Genomic DNA, 22657 nt, shown 5'->3' with positions numbered 1-22657 from the left:
CATTTGTACACTGAGATGGGTGGCAAATAAATTTAATAATGCTCTACTTACCAAGGAAAATAAGCACATTAAAGTAGCAACAATGATGTGCTGGAAGATCTGCAAGAAATACCGTTTGCCTGCAAGCAAGAACTGGTAGGACCATAAAATAATAGAAAATGAATAAACTAATGTGTCTGTGGCTTTAGAATTCAAATGGACAGGCATTGCCACATACACTTCAGATTTAACAATTGTGGATAAAAAAAGACAAAAAGTCTGGATAGTGGACATGGAGATATATGAAGACAGAAGAATAGGACTTCCGGTTTGGCATTGTGCATTATAGTCATCGGAAGCAGGGCTCCACGAACCTAGGCTGAACTCTCCTCGTTGGGTGGGTATGTGTGTTAAAGAGCTAAAGCAGTGGTGAAATTCAATTTTTTTTTACTACTGGTTCTGTGCATGTGGCTTGATGGACATGGCTTGGTGGGCGTGACAGGGGAAGGATACCACAAAATCTCCATTCCCACCCCTTCCAGAGGAATGATACTGCAAAATCTCCATTCCCACTCCACTCCAGTGGAAGGATACTGCAAAATCTCCATTCCCACCCCATTCTGGGGCCAACCAGAGGTGGCATTTGCCAATTCTCTGAACTACTCAAAATTTTCGCTACCGGTTCTCCAGAACCTGTCAGAACCTGCTGGATTTTACCCCTGGGCTAAAGTCACCCTGTAAGAATGACAAAGAAAGGAGGGATGCCTTACAAATTGCAGAGAGCCACAACTCTCCTGCTTGATCCAAGGCTTATTCTACTGTCCAACAATGAAGAAGGAGAGGCGTTGTTATGGCCGCCGTGAAGCTGGGACAATCAAAGAAAGAAATATGCTGAAGCAGTGTTTGAACAGTAGTCTGAAGCTGGGTGAGATGATTTTCAACTTTATTATTAGAGATTAAACCCCAAAGAAATGAAACCTCAGAAAGATATCTCTTCTAAATGCTATAAGTGACTTGGAAAAAATGAAATTTAAGAAAGGATAAAAATGTTAAAATACAGGAAGACTGGATTTGAATATTTGAGAAGTCCTTGGGATTAATTAGGAATACAGAGTGGAGATAAACAACATCTGGAAGACTGTGTTTTCTGCTGCATATTGTTTGATAATTATTCTTTTCAAGACTGAGGAGGGAAAATTTCTGAAACTTTTAAAGATTGCTAAATAGAGTGGTTCACAAGCACTGGGAACTATCACTGAAGTCAAAGATTTGGTTATGTGACTGATGAAGACAAGGGAAAATGTGGAAGGAGTAAATTGACTGGTGGAGGACTGTAAAGAACTACAAATATTGGGCATTTGAGAAATGATTTTGGGACTGAGTGAAAAGCTGTAATATTGGCTTATTGATACTACAGACAACTAAGAGTTTGATAGATTTGTGTGTATTTCTTGGAACTATTAAAGTAAGACAAAATGCTTCAATAGAGAAACACAAGCATAATGCAAGAAGAAATATTATTGATGCTTCGAAACATGTATGAAATTATGACAAAGAACCACGGGGTGATAAAGGATCTGATGCACAATATAGATGTTAGATTAGAAAATGTGAAGCAAATGTCAATGGAAAATGAACAGGAAACTCAGGTAATAGAGGAGAGAATAGAAACAGTAGAGGAAAGAGAAGAGCAGACAAAACAATAAATGAACCCAAAAGATAAGGAGAAGGTAGAGATAATTACAAGGGAGGAAATAGACCAAGCTGACAATATATTTAGAGACTCAAAAATAGAATTAGATAGGCAGAAAGACATCCCTGAAGTGAGGATAGGACACTGATACACATAGTGAAGATCTGGCAGTGAGAGATAGAGGCAGAGATAGAGGGAATATTTAGACCAGGGGTCTCCAACCTTTTGGAGTTCAGGGACCACCAAATCCATAATTTTAAACCCTGCGGACCACTGGGGGAGGGAGGCTTAACTGCCTTTCAGGCTCACCTGTTTGCTTCTGCGAGGCCTCCAGGTTGGATGCTCGAGAGAAAGCACCTGGTCCAGGCACATGCCTAGAAACCTCTTTTGTGTTCCTTCTATCAAGAAGCTTGGTCAATCTGAGTAAAGGAAAATGAAGATGGGTAGACTGACGATGGCTTGCTGACATTGGTGGGAAAGTCTGTCCCATATTCCAAAGGTGTAGTAGTCACAGGACTGACCCTTTGGTCATCCAAAGCAGCTCCTCCACCCAGGTACACTGGCATGGAGGCATTATAAAATGTTTTAACATTAGTAGGTAGAGGAAAGGATTCAAAGATGAAAGTTTATTGTATTATACACATTCACTAAGGTTTCCATGGCTATTAGTATTGAATAATAAAACATTGAATAATTAAACGATGAGGGATTATATATATGGTGGAGTAAATATTATAATGCTAACAACCTTGATTGTAATACATATATTGTTATGACAATGACGTGAGTATGCTAATATAGTTTTAAAAATTACAAGAATGAAAATATTAAAAGGGATAAGAGAGGAAAGATAAAAATAGAACTTATTTACATAAGATTTGTATTATTAAGATATGAAACTGTTCTGTCCCATGATTCTAATGAATATGCAGACACAGGCTTGGCTGTCTGCCATGACTAATTACAAAGATAAAACCACCCTTTGGCTAGGAGCCTAGAACACTATCTTCAAGAAACCAAGATTAGACTTACTGAATGCTTTCTCAATGGCTAGTAAAATGGACTGTTGTTTCCTGCAAAGATTCCCCTCCCATCGCTCCACCTATAAATTCTTTGGGAGGGGGGACAACCTTAACCAAGCTGTCCCTATGTCTTCCTATGACGTCTTCTCCACAGCTGCTCCCTTCTCCTCTCAGCTCTATTCACATGCACATCAGGGACAACCTCCCTCTGTTCCTCCTCACTGCTCCCTGATTCAGATGCCACCTGGTGGCCAACAGGCCTCTCTAGTTCCTGTTCTAACTCCAAACACCCTCCAGAGTCTTCCTCATCCTCCAGAGCAGTCCCATAATGGTCTGAGCTGTCAGACTCCACTAACAGCTCAGCCAGCCGCTGCTGTGCCACAACACTATCCCTCACCACAGGGTCTTTCACGCGGGTCTGATGCTCAGGGTGTGGCTTAGCTGGGAATTGTTCATGGAAGGCCTTCATCAAAGCAGGTGCGTGCACGGAGGTCACATCCTCCCAGGTAACATCCTCTGGCTCTCTGCCTTTCCATTTCACCAGGTATTGGAACTGTCCTTTCAGCCATCGGGAATCCCGTATCCAGGCAACTTCATACTCGGCTGGCACCTCATCGGCACCGGGTTCTGGCTGGGGATGATCGGGTTGGTGAAGAGGACAAGCCAGCTGTTCAGGAACCAGAAGAGATTGATGAAAGACCAGATGGACTCACATCGAACATGGTAAAGTCAGGAGATAGGCTACCAGATTGATGACTGTTTCAACAGGAAATGGGCCAAGGTAACAGTGGTCTAACCTCTTGACCAGCCGGTTTGATGGAAGGTGTCTAGTGGACAGCCACACTTGATCACCCACAGTCAATGCTGGCGTCGCACCCCGAGACCTGTCCACGATTTTCTTATAGTCCTCCTTTGCTTTATCCAGATATTGCCGCACCACTTGATGGACCGTCTGTAGTTCCGACAGGAAGTCCTTAGCTGTGGGGACTGGTGAGTCAATGGGTGTGAGGGGAAAGAACTTTGGCCAGAAAGGGCATCATCTGCGTGGATGTGTGCTGTGAGTTATTGAACGCAAACTCTGCTATTGCCAGGTAGTCTGCCCAATCATTTTGCTGCTGGTTCACAAAATGAGGTACTGCTCCAATATCCCAATCACGTTCTCCATCCCTCCATCAGTTTCGGGATGGTGTGCTGAGGACAAGCAGATCTTGACATCCAAGGCTGTCATTAGCCCTTTCCAAAATTGGGCTGTGAATTGCGTTCCTCTGTCCAACATGACCCTGTCAGGTAGGCCGGGCAGCCTGAAAGCATGTTGGATAAACATGCGGGCGGTGACGTGGGCTGTCGGTAATCTCCGACACGGGATAAAATGTGCCATCTTCGTCAGCATGTCTACCATCACGAACACTGTGGTAAATCCAGAAGAGGGAGGCAAGTCTGTCAGGAAGTCCATAGAAATGGCCTCCCAGGGTCTCTCCGGGATCAGCAATGTCTGAAGCAGCTCTGGAGGGGCTCCCGCTGCTGATTTGGACTGCCAACATCATACACAAGACGTGACATAAGATTGTACATCATGTCACAATCGGGGCCACCAGAAGGTACAGGAGACCAGGTTCAAGGTCTTGAAGAGGCCAAAGTGCCCCGCCGCAGGATTATCATGGCACTAGGATAGAATAAGTCCCTGAAGGGGCCCCACTGGCACATAGGGTCTGTCTCGGTACTGCAAAAGTTCATCGTTGAATGTCCATGGGGAAGCAGGCCCCACCTCTGCCTTCCGTTGTTCTACCCAATCATCATGCCGCTGCACTTCCATATCTGGGGCCATAAGTCCACAGGGTCGTGAACCGTGGAGAAGGACTCTATGGGCAAAACTGTCCAGGGTGGAATCGGGTTTTTGGTACACGAATACTCGGGTTTCCTTGATAGGGCATCCGCCCTTTGGTTGTGCGCACTGGGGATGTACGTCACGTGGAAATTGAACCGTGCAAAGAAAAGAGACCACCAGATCTGGCACGGTTCAATTTCCGTGCGGTCTTCAGAAATTCCAAATTCCTATGGTCTGTCCGGACTTCAATCTGATGCCTGGCCCCCTCTAGATGATGCCTCCAAGCCTCAAACACCACCTTAATGGCTAGTAACCCCTTCTCCCAAATGGTATAATTCTGCTCGGAAGAATTGAGTTTCCGCGAGTAATAAGTGCAAGGGAAAAGGGTACCACCTGAGGCGTGAGCCTGAAGTAACACCGCTCCCACCATGATGCCAGCACTTAAGGAGATAACAAGCTTATTGAAAGAGGAACCCAACTATGTAGTATTGCAAGCTTCCAGGACAATGGCGGTCTGCCTTTGAGCTCCGTATGGCCGCGGGGCTCGTTTGGTAAAACAGGGATGTTGCTTGGTCCTCTGTACCACCTTCGAGGACTGGGCCCAGTAAGCGACCATCCTGGCTTTCCATCAAGACCCGAGTTGGTCTCCAGGGTGGTCTGACGGCCAAGAACGGGATGGCGGAAGAACGGGATCCCGAGAACGGGATGGCGCCGGCCAGCTGGAGTAGGAGACGCCGGGCGGAGTCAGCTGGAGCATTCGGGGGCGTTCGGGCCGATGTCGGGCTGATGTCGGCTACATCGGACACCTGGTAGGAGCGCCGGAGCACCGGAAGAGTTTGCGTTGGTGGCCAGCAGGAGACCGGCAGGAGTGTCGGAGGGGCTTGGAACGGCGGAGGAGCGTCGGTTGGAGACGCCGGGCGCTCAGGCCGGTGTTGGTTTGCATCGAAGGCCGGCGGGAGCGTCGGAGGCCGGCGGGAGCGTCGGATGTCGGCTTGTGGCAGGAGCGACGGAGGAGGCTTTCAGCGTTGGAGGCCTGGTAGGAGGGAGGAGGCTTTCAGCGTTGGAGGCCTGGCAGGAGTTAGGAGGCTCGCCGGTGGCTGGCAGGAGGCTTTTAGCGCCGGAGGCCTGGCAGGAGGTAGGAAGCTCTAGGCGCGGGACTATGACTATGTGCACTTCATGGGACGATCCATACGACCAGGGACCATCTTTATGACTTTATATGTGCACTTTATAGGACCATCTGCCTCCTGCTGACCATCTACCATCTGCTGACCATCTGACTCCTGCTGACCATCTACCATCTGCTGACTATCTGACCAGCTCACCACCCTTACCCAAGATTTTGGCCTTTCTGCACCTTACTGGATTTAGTGAATTTCTATTATTTTCAACCATGTATTTTAACATCTGTAGCATCCCTATAATCGAATTGAGGCCCTGCCGGAAATATGATCCATCATATACTCGAGGGCAGACCTGATCCTACTGCGGGAGTCTCCCCTCTCGCAAGTATGGCCCTCTGCCATTTCGAGGGCCCACCTTGATGAGGGATTTATTAATCCAGAGAGGTGGACGAAGCGAAATCTCAGGGGGTTTTTAATTAAATTTTTTATTCATATTTTAAGGGGTCCCAGGGTGGGGGGTGGGGTTAGTCAGGCTGAGGGAGGGACTAGTGCCAGGCCGACAGGTGGGGTTAGCAAGGGAGTGAGCGGAGCTATTGAGGGGAGGGGGAGTAACGATATTCCAGAAGACGGCCTTTCCATCCCAATGGTCATGGGGAGGGGTAGGTGCGAGGGTAGACAAAGATCCTACAACCGGTTGGGAGACCGTGGTCATTGGACACGGCTGGTCATTTGTCCCAACCCCTGCAATCTAGGTGGTCAGGACCTACAGAGCCGGGGCCTGAGACTGATGCTATGCAACGCCAGGTCCGTTGCCAATAAGGCCCCCCTCATTAACGACTTGGTCTCGGAGGGGGAGCTGGACCTGGCAGGGATAACGGAGACCTGGCTGGGCCACGAGGGGGGTCTCCCCCTCGTGGAAATGTGCCTGCCGGGTTACCGTGCATTTCATCAGCCACGGGCCCTGGGTAGGGGTGGTGGGGTAGCGGTTATCGTAAGGGAAGGCCTTGAGCTGAGAGAGTCCACTGTGCCACAGATAACCGGGTGTGAGCCCCTATGCGTGCAGTGGGGCCCAGGGAGACAGTTGGGCTTGCTGATTGTATACTTGGCTCCTCGCTATGCATCAGCGGCCCTGCCCGAGCTCCTCGAGGTGATCGCCGAGATGGTGGTTGAGACCCCCAGGCTATTGATCATGGGGGACTTTAACCTGCCATCGGTAGGGGAAACATCCGAGGTAGCTCGGGAGTTCATGGCCTCCATGACAGCCATGGACCTGACCCAAGTAATTCAGGGCCCCACACACAAGGGAGGTCACACACTGGACCTTATTTTTGTCTCTGGCCAGTGGAGGAGTGATCTGGGAGTAGGGGATTTAGTCATTACACCCCTGTCATGGTCAGATCACTCATTCTCCGGCTCGACTTTCCAGCCGCTACTCCCCATCGCAGGGAGGCGGAACCGGAATGTCCTAGATGGTTCCGCCCCAGACGCCTGATGGAACCTGATAGGTTCCAGACGGAGCTTGGGCCACTTCCTGTAGCCCTGACCCACTCCCGGATGGAGGACCTGGTGGCTGCATGGAATAGTGCGGCCGCCGGGGCCTTGGACTGGGTTGCGCCTTTGCGGCCTCTCCTGCAGCAGCGATCCACCCAGGCTCTTTGGTTTACCGAGGAGCTGAGGGTGATGAAGCGCCACAAGAGATGCCTAGAGAGCAGATGGAGATCGTCACGCTCTGAATCTGACCGAGCACAGGTGAGAGCCTATTTACGGACCTACCTTGTGGCATTAAGAGTGGCCAAATGTCAGCATTGTGCCACTCTTATTGCGTCCGCAGATAACTGCCCTGCCGCCCTGTTTAGGGTGACCCGCTCCCTCCTTTCACAGAGGCCGCGGGAAGCCCCCTTGCAGGGTAGAGCAGAGGAATTTGGGGAACATCTGCAGGACAAAATCGCTCAGATTCGCAGCGAGTGGGTCCCCTTTAGTGGTCTAGAAGGGACGTCGGAGGTGAGTCTTGAGGCACCATTCTGGGAGGAGTTTGACTCTGTTACTGCTGACGATATGGACAGGTTGCGTGGGCGACTGTGAGCCACTACATGTTTATTGGACCCGTGTCCCTCCTGGCTTATACTGGCATCCTGGGAGGTCACACAAGGCTGGCTCCAGGAGTTAGTCAACGCTTCCTTGAGAGAGGGGTTCTTGCCGGCCGTCTTAAAAGAGGCGGTGGTGAGGCCCCTACTCAAGAAGCCTTCCCTGGACCCAGCTATGTTAGCTAACTATTGTCCCGTCTCCAACCTTTGCTTCTTGGCGAAGGTTGTAGAGAGTGTGGTGGCACAACAGTTCCCACGCCACTTGGAGGAAATTGATTATCTGGACCGCGCCAGTCCGGTTTCCGGCCCGGCCACAGAATGGAGACAGCTTTGGTAGCGTTGGTGGATGATCTCTGGAGGGCCAGAGATGGGGGTTGCTCCTCCATCTTGGTCCTATTAGACCTCTCGGCGGCTTTTGATAACATTGACCATGGTATCCTATTGCATCGTCTAGAGGGGCTGGGGGTGAGGGGCACCATTTTGCGGTGGTTCTCCTCCTACCTCTCTGGCTGAGCGCAATGTGTGCTGACAGGGGGGCAGAGGTCGACCCTGAGGCCGCTCAATTGTGGGGTGCCGCAGGGGTCGGTCCTCTCGCCTCTCCTGTTCAACACATATATGAAGCCGCTGGGTGAGATCATTCGTGGTTTCGGGGTCGAGTACCACCTGTACGCTGATGACACTCAGATGTACATCTCTACCCCAAACCACCCCAACGATGCCGTCGAAGTGATGTTCCGGTGCCTGGAGGCCGTACGGATCTGGATGGGAAGTAACAGACTCAAGCTCAACCCGTCCAAGATGGAGTGGCTGTGGCTACTGGCACCCCGGTTCAACCAGTTGGTTCCATCACTGGCCATTGGGGGCGAACAGCTGGCCCCCGTGGATTGGGCACGCAATCTGGGCGTCCTCCTGGATGCCCGGCTGTCAATGGATGACCATGTGACGGCTGTGGCAAGGGGGGCGTTTCACCAGGTTCGCCTGGTGCACCAATTGCGTCCCCTATTGGACTGGAACACCCTCCACACAGTCACCCATGTGCTTGTGACGTTCCGACTGGACTATTGTAATGCTCTCTACATGGGGCTCTCCCTGAGATGCACCCGAAGGCTGCAGTTGGTTCAGAATGCGGCCGCGTGAGCAATTGTGGGAGTTACTAGGTACTCCCACATAACACTTCTCCTGCACGGGCTGCACTGGCTACCTGTGGCTTTTCGGGTGCGTTTCAAGGTGCTGACTATCATCTTTAAAGCGCTCCATGGCACAGGACCTAGGTATTTGCGGGATCGCATCCTGTCCCATACATCCCTTCGGCCGATCCGCTCTCACAGAGAGGGACTCCTCTGGGTGCCGTCCACTAGGCAGTGCCAGCGGGCGATGCCCAGGAGCAGGGACTTCTCTGTGATGGGCCCGACCCTCTGGAATGACCTCCCCCCCGATATCAGAAAAACCACCGATCTCTGCTCCTTCCATAAGAAGCTTAAAACCCACCTGTTCAATTTAGCCAGCCTGGCCTAATCCCAGCTTAGTCCCCCAAGTCTGTATTTTAAATTTTTAGGGGTGGGTTTTAGGTTGTTTTTAATTTTTATCACTTTGTACAGCCTATTGTTTAATTTGATTTTATGGGAATTTAAGGGTATTTATTTTTGTATACGGTTTTTAATGAGATGCCTGTACACCGCCCCGAATCCCTTCGGGGAGAGGGGGCAGTCTATAAATCAAATAAAACTTAAACATGATATCAGATGCATCCGCCTCCACTACAGACGGTGGGGGTCAAGATGCTTCAAAATGGGCTCTTTCATGAAGGCCTGCTTCAAGGCCTGGAATGCATGGTGCTCAGGGCCACCCCAGTGAAAAGGACCTTTTTTCTGCAGGAGCCGACTGACGGGCGCAGTCAGGGAAGCAAAGCTGGGGATAAAGGTCCGATAGTAGTTGGCAAACCCGAGGAGTCGCTGGACATCTTTCACTCTCTGAGAAGGTTCCCAACTACACAAAGACTCCACCTTGCCCAGCTCCATCGCAATGCCTTCGGGAGAGATACAATGTCGCAGGAACTCAATGGTGGACTGCCAAAACTGGCACTTCTCTGGTTTCACATATAAGCAATTCTCAGGGAGCCATTGTAGGACCAGGTGTAGGTGCTGCTGATGGCTCTCCCGGGAGGATGAGTAAATCAAGATGTCATCGAGATAAATGACAACAAACTGGTCCAAAACGTCCCTGAAGATGTCGTTCATAAAATGTTGGAAGACGGCAGGGGCATTGGTCAGCCCAAAAGGTATGACCGTGTACTCAAAATCTTCCATTCATCCCCAGGTCAGATCCGGACAAGATTGTAGGCTCCATGGAGATCCAATTTGATGAACACCTTAGCCTCTCTGAGTTCAGGAATACGGGGCAGATGATATCGATTGCGCACCGTGATAGCATTGAGCCTACGATAGGCACAACAGAGTCTCAAATCTCCGGTCTTCTTCTTGACGAACAAGAATGGGGCAGACAATGGCGAAGATGAGGGTCTGATAAAACCTCGAGCTAGGTTTTTGTCCAAAAAGTCCCGCAATGTGGCCAACTCCGGGTCTGACATCAAATACAAATGATTCACAGGGAGCGGCGCATCCGGAATCAAATCAATGGGACAATCATAGGGCCAGTGCGGTGGTAATTGGTCTGCTTCTTGTTCACTGAACATGTCTGCAAAATCTGCTATGTCGCAAGGCAAGGACACCCTGGGTGGACTCAGCAGCTGGCCTGCACAGACATGACGGGTGTGGTCCACATATTGCAAGTCTGGAAAGATGACAAGGTTCTGGGACCAGTAGATCTGTGGGTCATGCTCCCAAAGCCAAGCCAAGCCCAAGATCACGGGGAAATGCAAGCCAGAGGTAACATAGAACTGGATGGCTTCCTCATAAGCCCCGATGACCAGGCGCAAGGGTTGCATGGTGGCCTTGATAAGCCCAGACAGAAGCACCCGGCCATCAATAGTCTCCACAAGCATAGGAGAATCTACTGGACACAGAGGGACAGCATACTTGGTCACAAACGTCTCGTTCATGACATTCGTGGTAGCCCCGGAGTCGACGAGAGCATGCGCCGGAATCCCCTGCGGGCTACTGGACAGGACTATTCGGGATGCCAGGATCAGGTGTCAGGGAGGTCCGCAACTCACTGTCTCTGAACATGGCTCTGAATTGATGCGTGCCCGACCTAAGGTCTCCCTTAGATCGGGCATGGAAGCTTTTCCCAACAAATTGTTCTGGGTCTGGGGTGTAGGTCCCGTAACTGACGCCCCTCGTCTCTTCTTGGGGCAAAAGGCTGCCATGTGCCCAGGTTCCCCACAATAAAAACACAACCTCCCTAATCCCCGTCTGTCTTTCTCCGTTGTCGACGAGCAGGGTTTGGCTGCATCTAATTCCATGGGCTCCTCCTGTGGAGTTGGAGTCTCATGCATGGCCGGAACCACCCTGTTCTCCTGGGACGTGCGGCGAATTCCCCGCCTCTGCAACCGAGCATCAATCTGGAGACACAGGTGGACCAACACATTGAAATTCGGTGGCCTATCCACACACACCAGCTCATTCTGCAATTCTTCCGACAACCCATCCTCAAATGTGTCAGTAAAATGGACTGTTGTTTCCTGCAAAGATTCCCCTCCCGTCACTCCACCTATAAACTCTTTGGCAGGGGCCACAACCTTAACCAACTGTGCCTATGTCCTTCTATGACGCCTTCTCCACAGCTGCCTCTCTAGTTCCTGCTCTGACTCCAAGCACCCTCCAAAGTCTTCCTCATCCTCCAGAGCAGTCCCATAATTGTCTGAGCTGTCAGAGTCCACCAACAGCTCAGCCGGCCGCTGCTGGGCCACAACAGAAACAGAGGCAGAAACTGGAATGGGGGGGAAATAGCACAATATTACTGTAAATATTTTTATGTAAGATATTAAAATTAGTTTACAGATGAAAGGATTAGAAGCTAAAAATGGTTGTATTGTGTACAATGTTGTAAACATGTACAACATTGTAAGGTTATTGTCAAAAATTGTCAATTTTAATAAGTCTGCTTGGACTTGCAAGGCAATGCAATGCGCATGTGTGAAGACAATAGTGGTGATGGCAGCCACCTTTTCATCGACAAGAGGACTTTTCAGCAGCCTGCAGCCAGCCGCCAGTCTCTTTGAGAGCTGGTATGCAAAGAGGTGGTGGCTGGGAGCCTTCTTTGCCAGCCATCTGCTTCCCAGCAGCGGCAGGTAGATGGGGGCCACCAAAACTCCGGTTAGCTTGCCTTCCGGACTCAACCAGCCACCATAAAAAGTAAGCAACTGAAGAGGTGGTGGTGGGGAAGGAAGCTAGGAAATGGGGGCAACTAAAGAGACAGTGGGGGGAGGAAGCAAGAAAACAGAGGCAACTAGCGAAGGGAGGGCAGGGGTAGATAGGGAAAAATCCTAAAAAATTTCCTACTTTTTCCTGTGGGCGTGGCTAGGTGAGGGAGCATGTGACTGAGTGGGCATGGGTGTGAGTGATGTCAAGTTGGCCACACCCACTCAGTCACATGCTCCCCACCTAGCCACCCCACGGAACCAGTAGCAAAAAATTTTGAATCCCACCACTGCCCTCAAGATATGTCTGCTGTGATGAACCGTGTCCCTCCTGGCTGGTACTGGCATCCTGGGAGGTGACACGAGGCTGGCTTCTGGGCCTGGTGAACGCCTCATTGGGCGAGGGATCCTTACCAACTGCCTTGAAAGAGGCGGTGGTGAGGCCCTTACTCAAGAGGCCTTCACTTGACCCAACGGAGCTAGCTAATTATTGTCCAGTCTCCAACCTTCCCTTTCTAGCGAAGGTTGTTGAGAATGTGGTGGCACAGCAATTTCCGCGGCACCTTGACGAATCCGAATATCTAGACCCACGCCAGTCCGGCTTCCGACCCGGGCACAGCACAGAGACAGCCTTGGTCGCGTTGGTCGATGATCTCTGGAGGGCCAGAGATAGAGGCTGTTCCTCTATCCTGGTCCTATTAGACCTCTCAGCGGCTTTTGATACCATCGACCATGGTATCCTATTGCGCCGGCTGGAGGGGATGGGAGTCGGAGGCACCGTTTTGCGGTGGTTCGGCTCCTACCTCTCCGACCGGACGCAATGTGTGTTGACAGGGGGGCAGAGGTCGACCCTGAGGCCACTCACTTGTGGGGTGCCACAGGGGTCGGTCCTCTCACCTCTCCTGTTCAACACATATGTGAAGCCACTGGGGGAGATCATCCGTGGTTTTGGGGTTGAATATCATCTGTACGCTGATGATACCCAGCTGTACATTTCAACCCCAAACCACCCCAACGAGGCTGTCGAAGTGATGTCCCGATGTTTGGAAGCCGTCGGGGTCTGGATGGGGGACAACAGACTCAAACTCAACCCCTCCAAGACTGAGTGGCTGTGGCTACCGGCACCTCGGTTCAGCCAGCTGACTCCATCGCTGGCCATAGGGGGCGAACAATTGCCCCCTGTGGAGCGGGCGCACAATTTGGGCGTCCTCCTAGATGCCCGGCTGTCAATGGACAACCATGTGGCAGCCGTGGCAAGGGTGGCGTTCCACCAGGTTCGCCTGGTGCGCCAATTGCGCCCCCTTCTGGACCGGGATGCCCTACGCACGGTCACTCATGCACTGGTGACGTCTCGCCTGGACTACTGTAATGCTCTCTACATGGGGCTTCCCTTGGGACGTGCCCGAAGACTGCAGCTAGTCCAGAACGCAGCCACGCGGGCTGTCATGGGGAGTACTAGGTACTCCCACGTAACACCTCTCCTGCGCGAGCTGCACTGGCTGCCTGTGGTTTTTCGGGTGCGTTTCAAGGTTTTGATCACCATCTTTAAAGCGCTCCATGGCACAGGACCTAGTTACTTGCGGGATCGCATCCTCCCACACACATCCCTGCGGTCAATTCGCTCGCACAGGGAGGGACTTCTCCTGGTGCCGTCCACTAGGCAATGCCAACGGGCGGCACCAAGGAGTAGGGCCTTCTCTGTGATGGGCCCAACCCTCTGGAATGACCTCCCCCCCGACATTAGAACCACCACTGACTTCCGCTCCTTCCGACAAAAATTGAAGACTCACCTGTTCCGATTGGCTGGCCTGGCATAATCATAACTGCTACCTCCTGGCAGACATATTTCTTAACTGGTATTTTAGGGGAATTGTTTTTTAAATTTAATTTTATGGGATATTTTTAGGGGTTTTAAAACTATATTTATATACTTTACTCAGCTGTACAGTTCTTTTTAACCTTCTTTTTAACCTCCTTCATATCTATCCACCTATTTTATAATTTTAACTGTTCATTTTGTATGGACTGTACACCGCCCCGAGTCCCTTTCGGGAGAGGGGGCGGTCTATAAGCGCTCAGTAAATAAATAAATAAATAAATAAATAAATAAATAAATAAATAAATGAAAGATTTGTCCATAGGAACTTTCCTTTTTTTTAAATTTTTTTTTTATTTTTTTAAACATAAAAAACAACATAAAAAATTCTCATTCATTATGTACAGCATGTCGTTTGGTTAGAAGCTTTTGTGCATCCATATTTTCAGTTACATATACAGTGACAAATTTTCCATCTAATATGACTAAGTACCTCACTTTCATTTTGCATCATATGTTCAATTACAGTTAACATTTCTTTCCTTTCAACAACCTAATTCCCTTGCATTCTTAATTATCTATTTAATAACAATATACGTTTATGTAATCACTTATCTCATTCTGATTATTTTTACAATATAAAATTTTTTACCAACTATTTATGTTTATACATCACTTTCAATTATGCATAGTCCCATTGATCAGCCATCAAATATATTTATGTTCATTGTTGTCCTTGTACATCATACATTCCAACAAAAATATTGTTCCTTCATTTTTAAACAAAGTATTCTAAATGCTCACTTCATAGATATACCAATCTTTCATTACTTCCTTATTAAACTATTTATCAACAACAAGATCTCTTTATAATATACATCACTACCTAGGGTTATGCATAATATTACCAATCGTCTATTAAATGTACACAGATTCATTATTATCCTTATCCTTCATTTTAAAACAAAATATTCTAAATTATTCAATTCATATGTATGTCGGTCTTTCATTGTATCGTTATTAATCTATTTAACAACATAATTGTATTATTACTTATCTCCTTCAATTAAAACATACATAAAACATTTTTCATTTCCAGGTTTTTTTATCCAACCACTGATAAAACAAGTCCCATATCCTATAAAATTGCTCTTCTTGTTGTTCTCTAATTACAAATGTCAATTTGCTCATTTCAGCACACTCCATTATCTTTCAAATAACTTCTTCCTGTTTTGGTATTGTTTCATTTTTCCAGGTTTTTGCAAATACAATTCTAGCTGCTGTTAAAATATTAGAATCAAATATTTTAAGTCTTTGTTATAGATTACTAGTATGATTCCCAGTAAAAAAAATCTCTGGTTTAAGGTCTATGTGTTTGGGTATCATTTTCTCCAACCACATGTGGATTTTAGTCCAGTATCTTTTAGCTTCAATACAAGTCCACCACATGTGGTAATATGAACCCGGTATCTGATGACATTTCCAGCACTTTTCCGATTTATTCTTGGACATTCTTGCAATTCTCGTTGGGGGTAGATGCCACCTATAAAACATCTTATACAAATTTTTTCTTTATGCAGTTGACATTGTCATTTTATAATTTTGAGACCACAATCTCTGCCATTTGTCTAAATCTATCCCATGCTCAAAGTTTTTTCCCCAAGCTATCATAGTTTCTTTAACTTGTTCCTCTTGTAGTTTAGCCTCTAATAAATATCCATATAGTTTTTTAATTACTTTTTCATCAGTACCTCTTAAAATTTTATCTAACTCAGTCATCTATCATCCTGAAGAAGGATTTCAGAAGCAGTTTTCTATTTAATTTTGTTGTTTTGTGTGTTTTATAATCCACATTCTGGTTTACAATGCCATTAAAGTCTCCCATCATACAAATATCAACATAGTCCAAGTCCAAGATTTTTTTGTGCAGTTTTTTATAAAATTCATCTTGTTTTTCATTAGGAGCATAGATTCCAATTAAGAGTATTTTTTTAATATTATCCATAATTTCCACCATCAGAATTCTTCCCTCTTCATCTGCATAGATTAATTTCGCTGGAATGTTATCTTTGATATAGAAGATCACTCCTCTTTTCTTACAATTTGCCAGTGTAGTAAATATTTTCCCAAGCTTTGGTTGTGTTAGTAGGTGTTCATGTCTCTTTTGAATATGCACTTCTTGTAAGCAGATTATGTCGAATTTTAGTTTTTCTAATTTGTGAAATAGTTTCCTTCTTTTAATTGCTGAGCTAAGTCCATTTACATTGATTGTGATCATTTTTTTCTCCTCCATATACTTTATATACAGGATTTATAGCTCTAGTTGATCCGGGTTCTCGTTGTTCTCTGAGATTTGCACCACCCACTGCACCTTCTTCTTTATCAATTCCACCTATGGCTTCTTCTACTTTTTCAATCTCAATTAAGGATGTCTCCAATAATTGTACCACTAGTTCATCTTTTCCAGTTTTCTCAGCCATTTCTCTGAAATGTTCTGCATGAAAAGCTTCTTCCTTATCAATTGTATCTGTTCTGTATCTTTGTCCTTGCCATGTAAATAATAGACCTTCCGATATGAGCCATCTATAATTAACACCTTTTTTAATCAGAACCTTAGTCAAGAATTGATATTCTCTTCTCTCTCACTCTTCTCAGAATTTGTTTCAGAACTACAATCTCCTTGCCTTTATATTCTAATTTTCTATCTCTTATTTTCTGTAGTATTTGTAGTTTGATTGCTTTCTTGGTAAATCTTACATGGACTTCCCTTCGAAGAGCATTTCTCATTGCGTATCTTGTATATACTCAGAATGCTTCATCTATGCCATCCATCATCTTCTCTTGGGATATCTCTAATACGTTTATCAATATCTCAGATATTATCTGTACTAGGTTCTCTCTTCTTTCTTCTTCTATGTTTTGAAATCTTAAGAAGAATTCAGACCTATCCATCTCCCATCCTAATATTCCACTGCTCTCCCTTTTCACGTCGCTCAATCTGCTGTCTAACTCCTCAACCTTCCTCTCTTCTTATTGAACCTTTTCTTCAATTTTTTTGGATTCTGTCTTTGTATTTCACCATCCAGTTTTGCATATCTTCCATTTTTCCTTCCATTTTAGCAACTTTTTGAGTTTGCTGCTCTATATTCTCAGTCTTCTTTACAATGGTGTCTAACTTTTCATCCTTGCTGTTATCTCCTGCTTGTAATTTCTGTATCGCTTGCATGATTGCATCTAAAGTTATTCCCTTCTCCTTTTCTTGTTGAAGCATTGACTGTATTGATCTTTGTCCTGCTGGTGAGGAGGCAGGGGTTGTTTTTCTACCCATCTTCTAAATTTTTTCTTTTATATAATATCACAAAAATTTAAACATCAACTTATGAGGATAAGAGATTATAAGTGAAGTGGGAGGAGAGAAAAAAAGAAAGAGGAAAGAAGAAAAATAAAGATCTCTTGCTTAAAAAGAAAAATAAGAAAGTGAAAGGAAAAGGGGAGGAGAATTTAAAAACAGGGGAAAAAAGTCTTCAATCCAATTTACTCAGATTTTAAGGCAAGCCATCCATTTGTATCTAAAATCTCTCCCAAAAAAGAGAGCAACAAAAAATATCAGGAATTAATACTTCAAAACCTCAAAAAAAAGGGAGTCAAAAAGCCAAAAAGCCATCTTCCCAGCAAGATAATATTAGAATAGTGTAAGAACTGCCACCAAGCTAAAAAAAAAAAAAAAATAGATTCAGTCTCTTTTTTTTCCAAGGTTACTCTGAGCTTTCCCTTAAGGCTTCTATTTAATCTAAAGTAAGTTTCCAGATACTGAAAGTTCCACAAGAAACAGCTGTGCAAACAATTGTATTCCTGCCCCTTTCAGCCCTAACCAAATAGCCTTTGCGGGAATCGCTTCTCTCTAGTAACAATGTTTCAAGTCCATTAGATGGCAGTGTTAATTGTATCAACTCTCAATGCTTACTTCTCCCGTCTTTATTTTATAAAATAAAAATAAAAATCGGAGATATAACAAGAGTAGCCAAAACAGAAATAAAAGAGAAAAAGAATCTTCAGGGCAATTAAGATTTAAGTACATTCAATGTCCCGACAAGGTCCAAAATTAAAACTATAAAAAAGCGCAGTAAGCCAATCCACATTGAATTATGATGAGAGTCCAGCCCCGAAAGGAAAAAGGGGGAAAAAAGGACTTCAATTGGCAAACTGATATTCGCCGCTTTTCTCTCTAGTCAGCCTTATTTTAAATTAAGTTTCCAAATTCAGGGTGTTCTCTTTCCAATAGAAAAAAGGGTTAAAAACTCTCACCAACACGACATGTTTCTCTCCTGTGCTTGCCTGTAGGGGCTGTCAGCAGCTTCAGCAGCTGGCAAAGGGGGCTTTTTCCGGGTCACCAGAGACTTTGCGAATGTTTCTGGGACCACTGGATCTCCCCCTGCCTTTCACCATCTCTTTGGGATGGCTTAGACCCAGATTGGATCGTCCAGATGATCCTAATTAGATGGCTATTCCGGAGAGACCAGAAAGGTCATCTTCTCACTGCGACATGAAGCCCCTCCCTTCAAGAGCAGGCTTTCTCAACTCCCATAGGAACTTTCCTAATCTTCTTCGTTCCAAGTCTGTTTGTTTCCTTATTAAATTTATATGAACATCCATGTCACAGAAAATAACTTTGGGCAGTGTACAACAATGTAAAAGTTGGTTATATTTGTAATACTATAGACCCTTGTTCCCCAACCCCCGGTCCGCGGACCGGTGCCGGTCCGTGGATCAATCGGCACCGGGCCGCCCGAGGAACTTCAAATCATTTCACTGTGGCGGCGGCCGAGGCGCAGAGCATTGCGCCCTCCCAAGCCCGCCCATTGTGTGACAATAGCGAATGAAAATTCGCTATTGTTACACTGATGCTCCTCCTGGCCAATCAGGGAGTGGGTCCTCCCGCTTCCTGATTGGCCGAAAGGCAAACCTCACGCCATTGGCCGAAAGGCAAACCTCACGCCATTGGCCGAGGAGGAGGCACCACGGGAGGACTGAGGACTCGAGGTCGGAGACGCGGGGACTGAAGAGAAGCTGCCGTAAGATAAGTGCACGAAGGGGGGGGACTCAGCACTATCAAACGGAAAGAGGAGCAGCAGTGGTTTTATTAGAATGCCCTCTCATTCACCCAGGCCTATTGCACTTATTTAGGTCAACAACTCCTGGGTCGAATGTGTTTGTGCGGGTTCAGGCATAAGTGCACGGAGGGGGGGGAGGGGGTTCTCTGCTATTGAGGAGACTCAGCACTATGGCGCGATGATCTCTGTATTGAAAGGGGGAATGCTGGGGCATCTCTGTATTGAAAGGGGCATGCTGCCATCTCTGTGTTGAAAGGGGCACGCTGGCATCTCTGTATTAAAAGGGGCACGCTGGCATCTCTGTATTGAAAGGGGCACGCTGGCAACTACGTTCGAGACAACAACTCTGCCGGTGTTCTGGATTAAAGTCATGGCGGAATACCCTGAGATTGCCACCACAGCACTTAAATCCCTATTGCCATTTCCGACAACCTATCTGTGTGAAGCGGGGTTTTCTGCAGTGACAGCAACCAAAACAAAACAACGGAATAAACTGGACATAAGCAACACACTTCGGGTGTCATTGTCTCCTATTACCCCCAGATGAAACCATCTCGTTGCAAAGAAACAAGCTCAGGGTTCTCATTGATTTGGCATTCTAGTGAGTTAAATAAAATAAATCACTTTATATTCATTTTTTGGTGTAGCTGTATTTTATTTTGAAGGCATGTTTAAATACAATTAAATTAAAATTATTAAATCAAAACAAGCGGGCCACGGAAAAATTATCAAACATTTACCGGTCCGCGACGATAAAAAGGTTGGGGAGCACTGCTATAGACTATATCCCCTTGTCTGTCATAGTGGGCATGGTACATATCTCTCCTATGGTAATTTATCTCTGTATCTTGGCATCCAACATTGTCATCAATAAAAGGATCATTTACTGGCATTTTTCCTGCAGGTGGCCAAATTATCTCCTCCAAAAACAGCTCTCATGCTTGCCACCATGTTCCTCACTTATTTCATGTGGAAAATACTGCTGATTGGAAGATTAAATCCAAGGAACAATTGGAGGAGAGCTGCATCACTCCATGTACTCATCCATTCAGGCAGCTTCAGGAGGGACTTTTCTCTGCATCATGTTGCCCACCAGTCCATCCTACCCAGAAACCCTCAGGTACAATCTGTGATTCTACCCTATGGTGAATGAATATGGGAATTGATTTCAGTATCACAAATGTATTGGTCATTTGAGTTATTTAGGACACTATATGTAAGAGCTAAATAAACACATAAAAATCAGTTTCAAGTGTAGTTTTGTAGCATCTTTGGGTATTTTTTTTCCTTTCATAGGGATAGAATGCATGATATTATCATGTCAAGTGAACATCTTAATGATACTACTATTAACTTACATATGTGTGCATTTCATCTGATCACTTTCTTATCCATACATTTCTTAAGGTGTCAAAGTTAGTTCTTATCTTCTGAATACTATCATGATTCTCTTTTTCATTTTGTTTGCACCCTTTGTTTTTTAATGAATCTAGGTACTGATTTTCTAGAAGAACACATCTTTCAGATTCAAACTCTCTGCCAGCGTCTAGAGAAATCCATCTATACTAATTACCTTTTGTGGGAACAACTGGAAATACCGTATTTTTCAGAGTATAAGATGCACCTTTTCCCCCCTAAAAGAGGGTGAAAATTTGGGTGACACTGAATGTAGCCCCACCCACACACCGGCCCCACCCCTTTGGCCTCCGCCTCCCAGCAATTTACCTCTTTGCAGCAAACAGAGTTTGGGGAAGCTTCAAAAAGCTATAGCAATCCATGCTGCCTGAAACAGCTGATGATCAGGATAAATCGAAAGTGAAACTTGTTGTTTGCTCCAAGAGGCAAATTCCTCAGAGGCAGATTTTTTTTCTTGTTCTAATCAGGCTGTTTGCTGCAAGGAGGTAAGTCAACAACTATAAATGCCTATAGAATGTTCAAATTATTAGACTTATTTTTTAAAGACTGCTTTATTATTATTCTAGACAACTTAACAAAATGAAAAATGAAGAAGCTTTTTAAAATAAATGCTTGATCTGAAGAGACACAGTGCTATTGTTTTAAACAGTGCTATTCTTATAAATAGCAGAGAATAACTATACTTCCAAAAAGCAGATCAATTTTAACAGCATCTGTACAAGTATAGTCTGAAATATAACACTACAAACAATGTATATTGTCTGTACTGTTTGTTGTAAGGAGACAAATTGCTGGGAGGCAGAGGCAGATATTTTCCCCTTGTTTTCCTCCCCAAAATCTTGGTGCGTCTGGCCAATGAAGAACAATATTATTTGATGAAGTGAAGTGTGGGATTGCCACTTTAACTTCATTTTCATTAAAAAGCAGTGCCTTTGCTGCAAAGGTTTAAGCATGGAAACATGCCCAGTCTTTAGTATTTTGAGTTACATAATTGAGTACAAAAATGTAGTAAAGAAAAAGCATTCTACTTTGCTCCTACGAGTAAAGTTTTATTACATCCAACCATTAGAAGGGCAAGTGACTTCTGAATTCTAAGCTCTTTTAATGATTGCCTTCTATTCATTAATCTGGTTACTTACTAGCATATCAACTTAGAGTACTTGTAAAATTCAGCTTTTGGAAAGATCGAACATCTAGGAAGCAATATTTTTATGCCAGCAATGCTTTCAGGCAGACAGACCCTGACATTAACAAATGAAGACATCATCCAGCTGTTTTGTGTTTTCTTTCCTAATTGAAGCTTTTTTAATTATGAAGGAGAAAAATTGTGAGAAAATGGAATAGAAGATAGTATTTGAATACTTCCATTTTCCTTCTCCTTCCAAGATTAAATAATTTTTGCTTGAATCAAAAACTTTTCCTGAATAGCCTGTTATTCCTTTTAGAACTGTATCTGTTGGATCATGAGGGATCAGTAGAGAACTCTTTGGGAGCTCTTTAATGCATCATATGTTATAAAACTTCCTTAATAAATTCATATTTTATAAGAATATCTCATATACCTCTCTCAATTCCCAGAATTGGAGAACCTGCAGAAGGCTCTGCTTGAGTTACATTCAAAACTCCTAGATGGCAAGGTGAAGCTGGAATGGCAGCAGATTGAGTGGCAGCAAATACAGGAAGACATTCAAAGAAAGCAGCAAGATCTTGTGCTGCTTCAAAAGGAGGTCATGGCTTTAGAGATGAACAATTCTAGGTGAGCTAAAGCTGTGGGAATCTGCTGAAAAGGGGTATAGAAAAGAAGGGTGGACTTTGTTTCCTGACCTGGCTCTTATGGAATTCCATACTAATTTTTTGGGTCTTGAGATTGAAGGGGCTGTATTTCATATGTTAAGGGATTGATACTTCAGATGGGCTAGGAAGCACTAATGGAGATTCCCAAGGGTGTCTTAGGTTATCTTTAAAATATCACAAGAGTTAGGCCATCTGGTTTACCATTTGGTATCACAGTTAGATGCACTTACGAAACTCATTAGAGTGGGTCCTTATTTTATCCACCCCTGAAGGATGGAAGGCTGAGTCAACCTTGAGCCGATGAGATTTGAACTGCTGAACTGCATCTAGCAGTCTGCTGAAGTAGCGTGCAGTGCTGCATTCTAACCACTGTGCCACCTTGGCTCTTCATTACTGTTCTTTCAATCATAGCATTTAATCCATAAAATCTTTTGAACAATAATGTTATTTCTACAGTGTCATTAAATTCTTTGAG

At 45.5% G+C, this 22657-nt stretch overlaps 1 protein-coding gene across 1 annotated transcript in view; it reads left to right on the top strand.

Annotated features, from left to right (window-relative positions):
* The window catches only part of PDE4DIP (phosphodiesterase 4D interacting protein), a 356229-nt gene that overhangs the window by 318314 nt on the left and 15258 nt on the right, over positions 1–22657 (top strand). Inside the window, exons 33-34 of the mRNA XM_081947133.1 lie at positions 19877–20092; positions 21967–22144. Coding sequence (XP_081803259.1) covers positions 19877–20092; positions 21967–22144 — 394 coding nt within the window. The remainder of the gene's footprint in view (positions 1–19876; positions 20093–21966; positions 22145–22657) is intronic.

Source organism: Natrix helvetica, assembly GCF_964273705.1.
Source record: "Natrix helvetica genome assembly, chromosome: 3".
NCBI lineage: Eukaryota > Metazoa > Chordata > Lepidosauria > Squamata > Natricidae > Natrix > Natrix helvetica.
The sequence above is the reverse complement of the archived record's forward strand: the minus strand, read 5'-3'. Positions and strand labels throughout refer to the sequence as shown.